The sequence below is a fragment of the Papio anubis genome, chromosome 9, assembly GCF_008728515.1.
Source record: "Papio anubis isolate 15944 chromosome 9, Panubis1.0, whole genome shotgun sequence".
Lineage (NCBI taxonomy): Eukaryota > Metazoa > Chordata > Mammalia > Primates > Cercopithecidae > Papio > Papio anubis.
The window spans coordinates 60,699,563-60,716,679 of NC_044984.1; the positions used below are offsets into that span (position 1 = coordinate 60,699,563).

Consider the following 17,117-nt stretch of genomic DNA (forward strand, 5'->3'; position numbering starts at 1 on the left):
TAGTGCAATAGCTGGCCTATCACCACCACTTCCTCAATTTGCTGCTGTTGTACTGATATAGTGTCATAATTATTATAATAATATGTATAAGTGCTGTAAGACCTCAAAAAGACCTCAAATAGCGTAATGATAAGAGAGATTGGAGAGCAGAGGATTAATTTTAAAGGAAAAAATATCAAGATTTGTGGTAACTTTTAGAATATAAGGGGGAGGAGAGGCATCAGCACTTAAGCCAAAATTTCTAACGTGAAAAAATTTGACTGGGAGATGTCGTTGAGTTTGAGGCGCTGCAGACAGTATGTATAAATAATCAGACGACAGCTATGGGAGCCTGATTTCTTGTTGCCCATTGGAGAATGAAAGTGTTGTAAAGAAAATATGGGAATTATTCTGATAATTGAATCGAGTCTGAGTAGGAATTAATGCTTGAACAAATGAAATGGAGACTTTCCAAACTTTGATTATATATTATCATTTTCTATCCCAGAGACCATCAGAACAGACTTGTGTTTGGAATTGGTGATAAAATTTGTTGTACTAGGAATGCATACCTCTCAGACTTACTCCCTGAAAATATCTCTGGAAGTCAGCAAAATAATGATCTAGACACCAGTGGTGAAGACTTTTCTGGTACTCTTCATGATTTTGCTAAAAATAAGCATGACTTTGAAAGTAATGTTCGACTGTGCAATGGAGAAATATTTTTCATAACTAATGTAAGTGAAAACAGAAGATAATGTCTTTTAACTAATTAGAGATATATTTGGTTATTTTATTGTCCTAGGATTGATTCAGAATCTAATGATATCAGAGTTGACATTCTTGTTTCATGATTTTTTTGTTAAGGATTTTGGGCATCCATTTTTATGAAGGATATGGGTAGTTATCTAGTAATGTCCCGTCTGGCTTTAGTATCAGAATAATGCTGGCCTTATAAAGTGAGTTGGGAAGTGCTGCTTCTTATATTTTCTAGAAGATTTTATGAAGAAACATTTTTAATAAAGTTGAAGTACTTGAGTAACAAAAAACAAGGCATAGACGAGACATATATTTTAAAAAGCATCATTTCCTTTGTTGCTGCTTAAATGTACAAACTATAGAAGTGGTTGCCATGTATTTATTTTCACAGTGTAGATACCCTCCTTGAAAGCTGTGAGGAAAAGTAAACTTTGCAAACAATCTACTCAGACTTATGTAGTCAATATAAGAAATGAAATGTATAGATTTCAAAATAAGAAATAACAGACTGTTCTTCAGAGTCAAATTGAAGATAAGTTTCAAAGACTAAAAACTTATATTTGTGTTTATTAAAATATTTGGGTATAGATATATTCAGTTTGTGCTGAAATGCAAATTTTAAGCCTTTTGAAATTCTTAATTGTAATTGTAATTCTTACGTTTTATGTTTGACCCAAAGATAGAATATCTTTGAACATATTTGAACGTAGAACATATTTGAAGATATGAAAAATAGTTCTTTGTTTTGGTGACAGGATGTAACTGATGTAACTTTTGGAATGAGAAGATCTTTGACCATTAATAATATGGCTGGCCTGGAAGTAACTGTGGATTTTAAGAAGCTGATGAAATATTGTCGCATAAAACATGCATGGGCAAGAACTATTCACACTTTTCAGGTAAGAGGGGACTTTTATAAAACCCTTTAAATAATTTATCAACCTTACAGCACATTGCATTGTTTTCGTAATTTTTTGTTGCACTTATCAGCAAACAAAAATTAGGAAACAAAATACACGAAAGTACAGAACATAATATAGAGATGCCAGCCTTTTGCTCTTTTTTGCTCCAGAGCTCTCTTTATTTTTAGAAATGAAGGCATTATAGGTAAAGTCTCCTCCTTCAGGTCTTCCCCTCCCTGCCTGAGTCTCCAGTATGGCTTGGCATGGCACTGTACTCATCTTATCTTTGGTTAAATTCTGATATTTTGTTCATCATGAATACTTTTGTGCCTTAATTTTGATTTACAAAACTGTTACATTAAAATATCTTGATTTATCTTGATTGCCGAGTTTCTTGGCAACCCCTTAAATTTTGTACTGGAGGTGAGTTCCTCACTTGCCTTGCCCTAGTCCTGGGCCTGCCTCCCACCTTCCTCCGAAGTGACTTCTGCCCTGAATTTGGTATGTATCACTCCTATTCATGTAGAAGCAATATATATGGTTGTTCTCTGTGTTACTGAGGTTTATGTAAATGGTATCATCTTGTTTCTATACTTTTGCAACTAGCTTTTATTTTTTATTTTTGGCCTTATCAGCTTTGTGGGGTATAATTTACATATGGTTTTATTATAAAGTGGGATGAGTTTTGACAAATGTATCCTCTCCCTCCATCTTTGTGAGGCAATCTTTCTTCTTTTTTTTCCCCCTAACTTACGTGGGAATATTGTTAGGTTTACAGAAGAGTTGAATGATACAGCAGAGAGTTTTCATATACCCTTCACCCAGCTTTCCCTGGTGTTTAACATTTTATGACTATGGCATATTCATCAAAACTAAGAAATTACTATTGCTGTAAGACTGCTGACTAAACTATGCATATTCAAATTGCACCAGTTTTTCCATCAATGTCCTTTTGCTGTTCTAGGACGGCATATTGAGTTCAGTGCAACTTGCCTTTATGCTTTATTTTAAAACGCTTGAATTCTCGTCTGTTACTAGTGACTCTGTTGTGTATCTCTGTTTTGAGCTTCCTTCTCTGCTGTTGGTATCTTGCTTTAATGTAAAGGTTGCATCAACCTTCATTTTTCTTTTTTTTGAGACAGTCTAGCTGTGTCGCCCAGGCTGGAGAACTGTGGTGTGATCTTGGCTCACTGTAAGTTCCACTTCCCAGGTTCAAGTGATTCTCCTGCCTCAGCTTCCCGAGTAGCTGGAATTATAGGCGCATGCCACCATGACTGGCTAATTTCTGTATTCTTAGTAGAGACAGGGTTTCACCATGTTGGTCAGGCTGGTCTCAAACTCCTGACCTTGTGATCCACCCGTCTCGGCCTCCCAAAGTGCTGGGATTACAGGCATGAGCCACTGCACCTGGCCCAACCCTCATTTTTGTGCAGAAAAATTTAGATCAGCCCAAATTTTCTACTAGTAAGCAAACATTAATTAGCATAGAGTTTTTTTTTTTTTTTTTAAGTGGGTGGGGCTTTATTTATTAACTTATCCCATCTTGGTTCCAAAAAGAATTTGAAATGGCTTATTAAAAATGCCCACAATTCACCTGATTTTTTTTTTTTAAGGTAAAAAAGGGTGGGGTATGGTGGCTTACGCTTGTAATCCCAGCACTTTGGGAGGCCAAGGTGGGTGGATCATCTGTGGTCGGGAGTTCAAGACCAACCCTGGCCAACATGGCAAAACCCCATCTCTACTAAAAAATACAAAAAAAGTAACTGGGCATGGTGGTGGGCACCTCTAAACCCAGCTACTCGAGAGGCTGAGGCATGAGAATCACTTGAACCTGGGAGGCAGAGGTTGCAGCAAGCTGAGATTGTGCCACTGCACTCCAGCCTGGGCAACAGAGGGAGACTCCATCTAAAAAAAAAAAAAAAATTATATATATATATACACACACACACACACACACACACACACACACGTATATATATGTATGTATAGAAAGGATGTCAAGTGAAAAATAAAGTTAAAGATGATAAAACAGTTCTTGCCAGGGGTGGTTGGAATGCAGCCATACCCGCTTCCCTGTTTGCTAATGTTGATTGCAGATTTGGCTTTAAGTTTCCTTAAGACCAAAGTTCCCCAGGTAAAGACAGAGTAATATTCCTGGCTCGGGTCCTGAAGAAATTTCTTCCATGGATTCTATGATGCCATCCTTCACCTTTAGGAAATTTTCTTGTTCTCAGTTTCTTCCGTTCTGTCTCTCTAGAATTCCTAATATGTGCATATTAGACTTCCAGAATTTGTTACCTAAATTTCTTATCAAACGGTCCTATTTTCCTTCTCATTAACTTTGCTCTATTTTCTGAGAGATTTCCTTAAATTTACAATCCAGTTTTTCCGTAAGAACGAATGAAGAGTAAAGGTGTCTTTATTATTACTGGGTTGAGGTTGGAGTAGATATTCCGGTTCTTTTTTTTTTTTTTTTTTTTTTTTTTTGGATGAGTCCTTTGTAAGCCAGGCACAGGTGCACAGTGGCATCTCGGCTCTGGCTCGCCTCCCGGGTTCCGCCATTCTCCTGCCTCGGCCTCCCCAGTGGCTACCATTCTGGTGCCATGCATGGCTAATTTTTTCTATTTTGATGGCGGGGACTCACCGCAGATGCCGATCTCACAACCTTGATCCACCGCCTCGGCCTCCCAAAGTGCTGGGATTACAGGCGTGAGCCACCACGCCCGGCCAATATTCTGGTTCTTATTTCATGGTTGAAGTAGCATCTCTTAGCTCTAAGAGCATTCATGATTCATGATTGTTATCTTTCTTTTTTTTTTTTTTGAGACGGAGTCTCGCTCTGTCGCCCAGGCTGGAGTGCAGTGGCAATCTCTGCTCACTGCAAGCTCCGCCTCCCGGGTTCACGCCATTCTCCTGCCTCAGCCTCCCGAGTAGCTGGGACTACAGGTGCCCGCCATCACACCTGGCTAATTTTTTATATTTTTAGTAGAGACAGGGTTTCACCATGTCAGCCAGGATGGTCTCGATTCCCTGACCTCGTGATCCACCCGCTTTGGCCTCCCAAAGTGCTGGGATTACAGGCGTGAGCCACCGCGCCCGGCCCATGATTGTTATCTTATATCAACACACTGTTTCTTCCAAGTTCAATTCAGTTCAACAAATCCTTACTGAGTCAGGCTCTGTTCTTGGTGTTTAGTATAGGTCAGTGTATACAACAGACAAAGATTCTTGCCATTGTGAAGCTTAAATTTGGTGGGGAAGGGCATAGAGACAGACACGATCATAAAAATATAGAAAATAAAAACAAAAACAAGAACAAAAACTCTTTGTTATGTTAGAAGGTAGCAAATCCTGTGGAAAAGAGGTGGGAGTGGGTGCAATTGTGATTTTAAATAGAATGTCGGTGTAAGCCTCATTGAGAAGATAGCATTTTATCCAAAGACTTAAAGAAGGAAAAGAAGTTAGCCATGTGAGTATCTGGGACAGGAGCATTCTAGGTTGAGGAATAGCCAAGGGCAGGGTTCTAAGGTGAGAGTCTGTCTGGTATAGTTGAGGAGCAGGAATAGCAAGGCAGCCACTGTAGGAGACTGACACGAAATGAGACAGGAAAATTAATATGAGGTAAAGAGGGTAGGAGGATGGTGGGGCCAGGTCACCTCCTAGAGCATTTGAAGGCCTGCACTATCTAGTATGTTAGCCACTAGCCGCGCATAGCTATTGAGCACTGGAAATGTGGCTAGAGTGACTGAAAAACTGAATTTTAATTTAAAAACTGGATACTAGGCTGGGCACAGGGGCTCACACCTGTAATCCCAGTATTTTGGGGTGCTGAGGTGGGCGAGTCATTTGAGCCTAGGAGTTCAAGACCAGCCTGGGCAACATAGTGAAACCCCATCTCTACAAAAAATACAAAACATTAGCCAGACATGGTGGCATGAACCCATAGTCCCAGCTACTCAGGGAGCTGAGGTGGGAGGATCACCAGAGCCTGGGAGCTGGAGGCTGCAATAAGCCGAGATTGCGCCACTGCATTGCAGCCCAGGTGACAGAGTGAGACCCTGTCTCAAAAACAAAAACAAATAAACAAAACAAAAGTTACTAGATACAGTCATTGGAAAACTTCTGTATGTTGGAAAAACTATGTTTGGAACAACTTGGGTATGTGAATCTTCTTTTTCAACTACAAATTTTATGAACTCTAGAAATAGATTAAGTATTTCTGATGAAAATTTAGTATCCAAATTGTACTGTTCTGGGTATATGAAATATAGAATTTCAAAGGTGTAGTCTTTTATTAATAATTTAATATTGATTATATTTTAAAATGATAATATTTTGGATATGTTAGCTTAAGTAAAATACAGGTATATTATTAACATTAATTCTATCCATTTCTTTTTAAATGAGACTACTAGAAAATTTTAAGCTACATATATGACTTGTTTATATTTGTATTAGACAGTGCTATTCTAGACTATTTTAAGGACTTTGGCTTTTACTCTGAGTGAAATGGGGAGCTGTTGAAGTTTTTGTGGCTCTTCATACAAGTTGTTGAGTTGTAGAACCAATTTATAGAATAGACATATACATAATTAAAAGTAAATATAGGAAACTTACCTCCTTAAGAAGTTTGACAGTTCTGATTATTCAAGGAGATTTAAAGCAATGGGGAAATTATTTATAGCAGGTTATCAAGGTGAAGTTAGGTGTCTATGTCTTTCTGAGGTAGACTTAAGTACCATCTTGGAGTACAGAATTCCAGGGACGGCAGTCCTTCGGCTCCTGTAGCATGACATTTTAATTAATTAATTAATTAATTTTTTTTTGAGATGGAGTCTCGCTCCGTCGCCCAGGCTGGAGTGCAGTGGCGTGATCTCGGCTCACTGCAAGTTCCGCCTCCTGGGTTCATACCATTCTCCTGCCTCAGTCTCCCGAGTGGCTGGGACTACAGGCGCCCGCCACCACGCCCAGCTAACTTTTTGTATTTTTAGTAAAGACGGGGTTTCACCGTGTTAGCCAGGATGGTCTCGATCTCCTGCCCTCGTGATCTACCCGCCTTGGCCTCCCAAAGTATTGGGATTACAGGCGTGAGCCACTATGCCAGGCTGACATTTTAATTTTTAATCATCGTTCACTCAGTGAGGTACTGGAGAAAGAACAGTGAGTGGGGTAAAGGTGAAGCTCTGCCTTCACGGAGCTTAGGAGCTTAGGGTCAGTACAGCCTGTGATAGAGGAAGTACAGGTGCTGGAGAGTAATAGATGGGGCGGCTACTCCAGACACGGGCCAGATCGAGGCCATGGACTGAGGAATGCTGACAGGACCACCTGGAAGTCCCTTGTGCTGGGTGGAGCATGGTTCATGGAAAAGAAAGGGAAAAAAGGAGGGAGAGGAGCAGGGCCAAGCTGGCTCTGGAAGGGCTTTACAAACACATTAAGGGGTTAGGACTTTATTTGGAGTCCCTGCGAGCCATTAGAGGTTTTAAGCAGCGTCTAATATGATTGGATTTGCATTTTACAAATATCACTGTGGCTGCCATGAGGATGATGGATTGGGCAAGAGAAGGTACAGGGAGACTGATAATGAGAGCATTAAGTATTAATAATAATATATCTACTATTGTAACTATATTTTTCTCAGTGTCGCTTGATAATTAAGAACTAGGTTAGTTGAGTTTAGGTAGACATTTTCATATTTGAGAATACACAATATAAGTCCAAGGTGCAGAGTGGTGCCATATATCTGTGGAAATGTATGTAATCAAGTACCATTTATGTCAATTTCTGAGACCCAGCAACATTGGAAAGATGTGGTTATCAAACTTTTACAATCTAAGAAGCTGCTTCAAACTCTGTCTACGGAGGTAGAAGAGCTTGCTGAGCAAGAGTTTATTTGCAGTGGATGTGTATTTTTTACTTGCCCCATCTTGTCAGTTGTCTTCCCACAATTTTTCCTTTGGCAGGAGCAATGTCGGAGCAATGGGGGAGATAATGGTACAAACCATTTCTTTGTCTCTATTGGCACTGGATCCACTGATCTCAGAATATAGGACGAAGAATAGCCCTCAAACTTGAAATTGTTTTCTTACAGTTACAGGATGACATTGAGTATTTTTCTTGCCTATCCAATTTTTTGTTAAAAGACAAAGGTTCATTGTTTTCTTTTTTGTTTATCTTGATAAAAGAAATAAGTTGCCCAACAATGGAAAAATACAGACAAGTAGGAGAAAAAAAATCACCCATAGGCCCTCTGTTTGGAGACATTAATAAAAAATTTGGTAGAATTTATCTCCGTTTTTGTGATTTGTTTTGTTTCATTGTATATAGCTATGTTCTTTTTTTATATACTTGTTTTGGATCAGAGTAACTATATTGCTATACAGTTGTGACCATTCTATATGTGTGTGTGTCTATATATCTATGTATATATAGAGATATATATATGGTTTTTAAAATGTTGTTTTAAAGTATCTTTGATATTCACAAAATAGTATGCCACTGTGTATATATTTTATAAGTATATAATATATATTCACCTATTACTTGCTACTTAAAATTTCCATATTTTATCATTATATGTAACATTTTATATACATATATTTATATATAATATATCTATAGTTTTACTATTACTGAAGTTTTTATATTTTTCCATTATATGTAGTAATGGGTCAACACATTTACACATGAAGCCTGTACCATCATTTCAGTCTTTTATTAGGAAAGATTTAGTACTGCATGCAGTCTTTAAAGTTTGCTGCTGGGTTTCTACAAGCCAGTTGTGGACCTGTGAGACCTGAACTTAGCAGCATTTTTAGCAGTGTGTTTAGAGTTCCTGGAGGATGAATAAAAATGGACCCCGTAAGATGGACACATAATAATAGTCTGGCCAGGTAGAAGTGCTTGAGAGCACTTTGAGGAGTTGTCTCCTTTCCTTGTCTGTAAACTGTCTGAACCTGTTTTATAGCATTTAGTCTTCACACCATATTTTTCCTCCCAGGGATCTGAGGAGCAAACAGTTGTCTATGTGGTGGGGAAGGCGGGCCGCCAGCACTGGCAGCACGTCTACACCGCCGTGACCAGGGGCCGCTGCCGAGTGTATGTGATTGCAGAGGAGTCTCAGCTCCGGAATGCCATTATGAAAAACAGTTTTCCTAGAAAAACTCGTTTGAAATATTTCTTGCAAAGTAAGCTCTCCTCTAGCGGTGCACCTCCAGCAGATTTTCAGTCCCCACAGAAGAGCTCTGGAGACAGTGGAGGACCCAGCACACCGTCAGCATCTCCACTCCCTGTAGTCACAGACCACGCCATGACAAATGATGTCACCTGGAGCGAGGCCTCTTTGCCTGATGAGAGGACACTCACCTTTGCTGAAAGATGGCAATTATCTTCACCTGATGAAGTGGATACAGATGATGATTTACCAAAATCGCGAGCATCCAAAAGAACCTGTGGTGTGAATGATGATGAAAGTCCAAGCAAAATTCTTATGGTAGGAGTGATGTTTGCATGTTCCCAAGTTTTATTTAAATATTGCTGACTTCAGTGTGCTTATAAATGACTGTGTGCTTTTATTAGTGTTGCATTGTGCTGTTGGACTTAAAAACAAAACACTTGTTTTTCTCATTTCTGTCAAATTTCCTTTACCTCCCTGTCTGATCTCCACTTCGTTTCCTCACTTCTTTTCTGCTTCACAGCCTTTGAAGACAACTCCCCAAAGCTCAGGTTTTTTTTTCCTTTGAGAACTACCTCATTCTCACAGTTTCAGCCATCTCCTTAGCACCAGTGATTTGGCCAACAAAATTTTGACTATAGTAACATTTCAGGCACCAGGAATTAGAGATAAGTGACAGTTCTCACTCTCACACTGATGTCATGGTGCAGACAGCCGGCTATGTCAGTAATGTGGTGATTTGCTGAGTGCTCTGGCGCTGAAGAGGGTTTAATGAACCAGCTGCCTAATCTGTGTCTTTGTTCCCAGAGATTGACTTTCTGGAACTACAGCCCAGAATCTTACTCTCTCTTCTAGTTTCTCTGTTTCAATCACCATCTTCCTAGTTACATGGCTTAAAATCTTAGAATCACCATGGACTCGCCTTCCTTTCACTCTCTACCATCTTCTTGGATGGCTGGTGACCTGGCTGCCCTCCCCTTTCTTGTTCCCATTCTCATAATGTAGCATTCCCCTTTTTCCATGATTTTGCTTTCCATGGTTTCAGTTACCTATGGTCAACCGTGGTCCAAAAATATTAAATGGAAAATTCCAGAAATAAACAATTCGTCAGTTTTAAGTTGTATGCCATTCTGGGCAGTGTGATGAAATCTCACACCATCTCATTCTGTGAATTCTCCCTTTGTCCAGTGTGTCCACACTGTGGACACTCCCCGCCCGTTAGTCACTTGCCACCATCTTAGTTATCGGAGTAAGTCTCAGTATTGTAGTGCCTGTGTCAAGTGATCCTTATTTTACTGAATTGCTTTATTTTTTATGTTATTGTTGCTAATCTTTTACTGTTCCTGATTTATACATTAACCTTTTTTATAGGTATGTATGTATAGGAAAAACCAATACATTTGGGTCTGGTAGTGTTCAAGGCTTCAGGTGTCCATTAAGATTCACTTCTTTGTTCAAAAGCTTCAGTGTCTCCCAGGTGCCTACAACATAAATTCTAGACTATTTAGCTTTGGAATTTGAGACGTTTCTCAGTTTGATTCCAGGTTTCTCCACATCGTTTCATTTCCCACTATGCTTTTTCTGCTTTTGTCAAGCTAGTGTCTTCAGCTCACTAAAATGAATCAAACTTTTTCATCCCCCTTTTGACTCTTGCGGTGTCCCTCATCTTGAATGCCTTTTTCTGTCTCCTCTCATTTAGCATTTGGAAAAATACATTTAGGAAAAAATTGAAAAAATAAAAATAAAAACCTGCCAGTCACTGATCTAAACGTTAAGGGAGGAAAGCACACCAATACCGGCTTCGTGGATATTACATTCCAGCATAGGCAAGAAATACAAGAGAAAGTCACATTTCAGATTAAGAGTCTATGAAAATGAAAACCAAGGCAAGGACATAGGGAATGGCAGGGGGTGTGGTTGGCAGGAGGTGATGTTTTGACCAGGTCATGCCTCCCTAAAAAGGTGACATGTGAGCTAAGCACTGAATGTTACCAAGGAGCCAGCATGGGGGCCTCTGAGGATGTAAATAATGCAAAGCCTGGAAAGGGAATGATTTTATTCAAACAGGAAGGCTGGTTGGCCTAGTGCAGTGGCTCACACCTGAAATCCCAGCACTTTGGGAGGCCGAGGAGGGTGGATCACCTGAGATCAGGAGTTTGAGACCAGCCTGGCCAACATGGTGAAACCTTTTCTCTACTAAAAATACAAAAAATTAGCCAGACATGGTAGCTGGCACCTGTAATCCCAGCTACTCGAGAGGCTGAGGGAGGAGAGTCACTTGAACCCGGGAGGCAGAGGTTGCAGTGAGCCGAGATCACACCACTGCACTCCAGCCTGGACAACAAGAGCAAAACTCCGTCTCAAAAACAAAACAAAACAAAACAAAAGACAAAGAGGAAGGCAGGCTAAGGTGGCTAGTGAGTGAAGAAGAGGGTGCAGGTGCTAGTGTTGGAGAGTGGGCAGGGCCACGGGAATGAGTTGGGATTTTATTCTGCTTGCAGTGGGAATTCATTGGAGGGCTGGAAGCATTGGTGTGATATCATCTGATACCTGCTTAAACATAGTCCCAGCATGGTGGCTCATAGCTATAATCCTAGCACTTTGGCAGGCGGAGGTGAGAGAATTGCCTGAGCCCAGGAGTTTGAGACCAGCCTGGGTAATATGATGAACCCCCATCTCTACTAAAAATACAAAAATTAACTGGGCATGGTGGCATGCACCTACAGTCCCAGCTACTCAGGAGGCTGAGGCAGGAGGATCACTGGAGACTGAGAGGTTGAGGCTGCATTGAGCTGTGATTGCATCGTGGTACTCCAGCCTGGGTGACAGAGCAAAAGCCTGTCTCAAAAACAAAACCGCAATCCCTGCTGGGTGTGGTGGCTCACACTTGTAATTCAAACACTTTCAGGAGCCAGGCGGGAGGATCGCTTGAGCCCAGGAGTTTGAGACCAGCCTGGGCAACATAGCGAGACTCCATCTCTACAAAAATAGTAAAAAATTAGCTGAACGTGGTAGTGCATATCTGTAGTCCCAGATACCCAGGAAGCTAAGGCAGGAGGATTGCTTCATCCCAGGAGTTCCAGGCTGTGGTGAACTGTGATTGTGACATCCCATTCCAGCAGCCTGGGTGACAGACCAAGACCCTGTCTCAAAAAAAAAAAAAAAAAAAAAAAAAAAAGCTGGGCATGGTGGCTCACACCTGTAATCTTAGCACTTTGGGAGGCTGAGGTGGGCGGATCACTTGAGCCCAGAAGTTTAAGACCAGCCTGGGCAACATGGCGAAACCCCATCTCAACCAAAAATGCAAACAAAAATTAGCTGGGGGTGGTGCTGGGTGCCTGTTGTCTTAGCTGCTTAGGAGACTGAGGTGGGAGGATCACCTGACCCCAGGAGGTTGAGGCTGTGGTGAGCTGTGATGGTGCCACTGCATTCCAGCCTGGATGACAGAATGAGACCCTGTCTCAAAAATACATACATACATACATACATAAAAAATAAACAATCCCTCTGGCTTCCGTGGAGAGGGAACTGTGGAAAGTGAAGGGGGAGTGAGGAGACCAGTAGGAGGGCATCGTGGGGAGAGCCTAATGAAAGAGCGGGGCTGGTAATCTGTGGTTGGAGTCTGGATGCATTTTGGAGATGGAGTCTGTATGACTTTCTGATTAGATTTGATGGGGTAAAAGAGAAAGTAATTCAGGATGATTCCTGGATTTTTGGCTAAAGCAATTTGGGGAATAGCAGTGCCATTTCCTGAGATGAGAAAAATGTGAGGAGAACTCATTTGGGGAAATGAAGCGTTCTCTTGTGGCGTGCTGTTGTTTAAGGTACTAATCGGAAATGTACATGGACTTGTTGAGTAAGTCAGTGGTTGGTAGAGGAGTTTAGAGCCTCAGCAGGGAGTAGGGCAGGAAAGGTCCACTTGGGAATCATTGGCATGTAGTGATATTGAAAGGACTAGGTGGGTTAATTTCAGAAGAGACTGCAGATAGAGGAGGGGGCCTGACGACAGAATTCTGGGGTATTCCCAGCTTTTAGAGATCTAGCAGAGGAGGAGGAACTAAAAAGGAGTGGAAGTGAGATAGAAGGAAAACCAGGGTTGTGGGGAGGGAAAAAAAGGCTGGACTGAGGGGACTGATGAGAGAATGGGAGCCAAAAGGGTGGAGGAAGCAGTGGAGACAGGTTTTGAAGAGGGCTGCTGAAAAAAGCAAAGGTGGTTGTATCTGAATAGAGGACTTGTGGTCAAGGAAAACCTTATTGGTTTGTTTACTTTGGATGAGTACATTAAGGCATCTTAGTGTGCTGCGAGAATGGTCCAATGGAGAACCAGAAATTCATGATTCAGAGAGAGAGGATAATTGCAGAATTGGAGTCCTGATGTGGGTAAGATGGGAAAAGTCAAGAGAATAAGTAGAGGGGTTGCCCTGAGACAGGATTAGGGACAGAGGACCCTTCTTCCATGGCAACCAGAAGGAGTGGGTGTAGTACGTTGGGTATATATAGCAGAAGGAAGATAAAGTAGTTCAAAGATGATCACCTCACACCATCCTCTCTCTCATTGTTGTAATCCAGCTCAGTTTCTGTGTTGTTCCTGAAGGCTTCTCTTTCTCTGAATTCCCGTAGGAGGGCACACACCCCTTCTGTACTGCACTTGCAATAACCTTGACTCTGTAAATGAAGCTTCTTGAGGACAGTATATCATTTTTGATCTGCTAGAACATTTGGTACAATTGCTGATCACATGGTAATACCTCGGAAATACTTAGTGATCAAAATATGAGTCATGAATATATGGCAATGAAACTTTTTTAAAAAAAATCAGACCTTCAGAATATTGTTCTTTCAGGTTGTACTGAAAGTCATACTTTTATTCTTGTAGTGCCCCCCTTTACCTTGACAATTCCTTTTGGAATCACTTTTGAGGCAGTAAAAGATCCTTTTGAATGTTTATAAGGGGAGCAAACTTCTACTGAGACCTATTCTGAGTTTAGGAAATAACCCAAAGGCATTTGTTTTCTGGTTTTATGAGTTAGAGGATCCAATTTGGGTAATGGATTTTGTGTTTAAAAAAAAAAAAAAGGTGGGATTATAAGTAATTTCCAAATGTAGTTCCAATAGAAGCACAAGAATTGCTTTAAGTGCTGGCAGTAGACTTGTTCAGTTGAGTCTTTAAGCTTCCAAGGCTGTAATAAAGGTAAGAAGGGGGAACCCAGTGAAAAAAGTGCTGATGTAACCTGCCAGAACCGGGCTGAGTTGTAAATGGGGAATACTTAGATCCTTTGTCCCCAAATGGATATGGCACAGGGAAAAGGTTCTCTAAGAGTCGGTCTGACACAGGGCACAGCATGTGAATTCCTGGCACATTAGGAGACTACAGGTGTAAAACAGCGTGGCTGGAGCACAGGGCACGGTGAGAGGATGGGCCGCAGACACAGGAACTGGCAGGGAGGATGGACACAGGGTCTTCTGAAGAGGTCGTACATTCTTCTGATTGCAATGGAGAACAGTAGAAGCATTTTAAGTGCTCTGTGAATTGAAATTTATGAAGGTGATGTTGACTGAGGTTTAGTGGATGATGATGGTTAGGGAGAGAGTAGGGAATGAGTTCCCAGCCGAAAGATTATTTCAGTAACCTGGGTAAAATGAGGAGGCTCTAACATTAGGACATAGCAATGGGGATGGAGAAGAGATGCTAAGGATATAGCTGATGGGACGTAATGATCAGTTGGATTCAGGTGGGGTTGGGCCTGAGGATAACTCCAAGGCTTCTGGCTCTGGCATACAGGTAGATCCAGCACCATTAACCAGATTGGGAAAAGAGGCTGAGGGTCAGATCTTTTGGGAAAAGTGATTCAAATGGACATAGTTGAGGGTGGAGGGTGAAGTTTCTTCTTTTTCCCCTCTTGGACAGTAGAATCCCTGCTAAGTTCCATTCTGTATCCCAGATCAACTCTTTGATGGAATTTCCATCTCAGGAAAACATCTTTTTTTCTGAAATTAAACTTGTCATCTCTTACAGATGTCCTGAAATAAGGCTTTTGACATGAGCAGAAAAGAGAGGCAATTCCAAAGAAAGACCCTTTCCCTAAAATTGAATTGTGCTTACTCTTTTCATTTCTTTATGGTGGTGAAACTTCATGACGATACTGGCCCACTTTGGAATCATCAATAGCACAAAGAATATGACTGTAGCATTGCAATGTTTTATCTTACATATCCAGAACTGACTTCATGGGCAGGCAACATGGGCAGTCCTCCAGAACTCAGGCCCCACACTTAAAAAAATAAAAAATGTTCTGTAATCACCATCTTGAAATTCTTAATTTTGAACAAGGGGCCATCATTTTAATTTTGGACTGGGCTGCCAAATTATGTAGTGAGCCCTGTCTACACCTTTAGAAGTTAGACACATGTACTAATTCAGTACATAGTTACTTCTAAATGCCAGCCCCAGAGCTGGGTCCTGGAGATACCACAGTGAGCAAAGCAGATGTGATCCTACAAGGAGCTGATAGCCAATTGCTTTGGTTGCTCAAGCCTTTCAAGGGTTGGGGAAGGTGCATTATTTCTTTTTCTGAAGCAGAGGGAATACAAGTACATAGGGTAGTCTAACTACATTTTTACAAAGTTAACTTTGTTCTTTTAATTGTTCTAACAGGTGGGAGAATCTCCACAAGTGTCTTCCAGACTTCAGAATTTGAGACTGAATAATTTAATTCCCAGGCAACTTTTCAAGCCCACAGATAATCAAGAAACTTAGTTTTATTTCAAATTGCTCAGAGTAACTATTTTTTTCTTTTGGAGACAAAATGAACATCGTAACGTCAAAGTACCAAGATAAAAAAAGTTGCCCATAACTGGAGTTTTAAGGTATTTGTGTTAGCAAATGTTTTAAATCCATTTAATCAAAGAAAATATTAACGATTTCAACATATGTCATTGTGAGAACTGGTAGCACTGGACATAAGTGAAGAGATTAGATATTTTATATACATATATATTTTTATACAATTGTGTACATCAAGCCGGGTGCAGTGGTTCACGCCTGTAATCCCAGCACTTTGGGAGGTTGAGGCAGGCAGATCACCAGCGGCCAAGAGTTTGAGACCAGCCTGACCAACATGGTGAAACCCCATCACTACTAAAAATGCAAAAATTATCTGGGTATGGTAGCACACGCCTGTAGTCCCAGCTACTCGGGAGGTTGAGGCAGGAGAATCGCTTGAACCTGGGAGGCGGAGGTTGTAGTGAGCTGAGATCGCACCACTGCACTCCAGCCTGGATGACAGAGTGAGACTTCATCTCAAAAAAAAAAAAAAAAAAATTATGTGCATTAAAACGTCGTATTTTTAGGATAATGCCTTCGTAACTTTGATGATCGTCGTGTGTTATCTTTGCCAATGGGTTGAAGCAGTGGCAAAGAAAAGCTGTAACTGCATCTGTAGATATTATTGACATGCCTCTTAGGATGTTGGATTGTGGTCATTTTACAAGACTGCTGCTCACTCCATCACTGCCGCCTGGGGCCCAGCCTACCTGGGACTTTTCCTTGGAAATGCTTTCTGAGTTGGGAGCACATTATTTTGAATATGTTCCACTTAGGAATTGTTTTCTCTCTCAGAATGATTTGATTTTAAAATTTTTACCTATGTTAAATGGTAAAAGAAAAAGTCAAGAGGAAAAATGTATCTGTTAACCCATTTATGCGTAGTGTCCATTATTGGGACACTAAACATGTGAGAGCTATTTATATCCCACAGCTCAAGGTCATCGCCAACGTCCGATGGCAAAAATTCAGAAAGTTGCAGCCTCAGGCATAAATGGTTAATAGTTTTATTGAGATATAATTCATATACATTTCCCCAGTTTAAGTATACAATTCAATGACTTTTAGTATATTCATCAAATTGGACAATTACCATTGTAATCAATTTTAGAACTTTTTTTTGTTTTTTAAATAATAGAGACGAGGTCTCACTATGTTTCCCAGGTTGGTCTCAAACTCCTGAGCTCAAATGATCCTCCCACCTTGGCCTCCCAAAGTGTTAGGATTACAAGTGTGAGCCAGCGTGCCCAACCTGGAACATTTTCATACCCCACAAAGAACCTCACACTCTGGCTGGGCGTGGTGGTTCATGCCTGTAATCCCAGCACTTTGGGAGGCCGAGGCGAGCAGATCACCTGAGGTCAGGAGTTTGAGACCGACCTGACCAACACGGAGAAACTCTGTCTCTACTAAAAATACAAAATTAGCCAGGCATGGTGGCGCATGCCTGTAATCCCAGCTACTTGGGAGGCTGAGGCAGGAG

General features: G+C 41.0%; 1 protein-coding gene across 3 annotated transcripts in view; it reads left to right on the forward strand.

Annotated features, from left to right (window-relative positions):
• Positions 1-15,885, forward strand: part of HELB (DNA helicase B) — a 36,647-nt gene extending 20,762 nt beyond the window's left edge. For all 3 annotated transcript variants that reach the window (XM_009181155.4, XM_031650602.1, XM_021922574.2), the window contains exons 10-13: positions 488-716; positions 1,494-1,637; positions 8,638-9,129; positions 15,467-15,885. In XM_009181155.4, coding sequence (XP_009179419.1) covers positions 488-716; positions 1,494-1,637; positions 8,638-9,129; positions 15,467-15,568 — 967 coding nt within the window. In that variant the 3' untranslated portion in view covers positions 15,569-15,885. The remainder of the gene's footprint in view (positions 1-487; positions 717-1,493; positions 1,638-8,637; positions 9,130-15,466) is intronic.
• Positions 15,886-17,117: the final 1,232 nt, after the last annotated feature.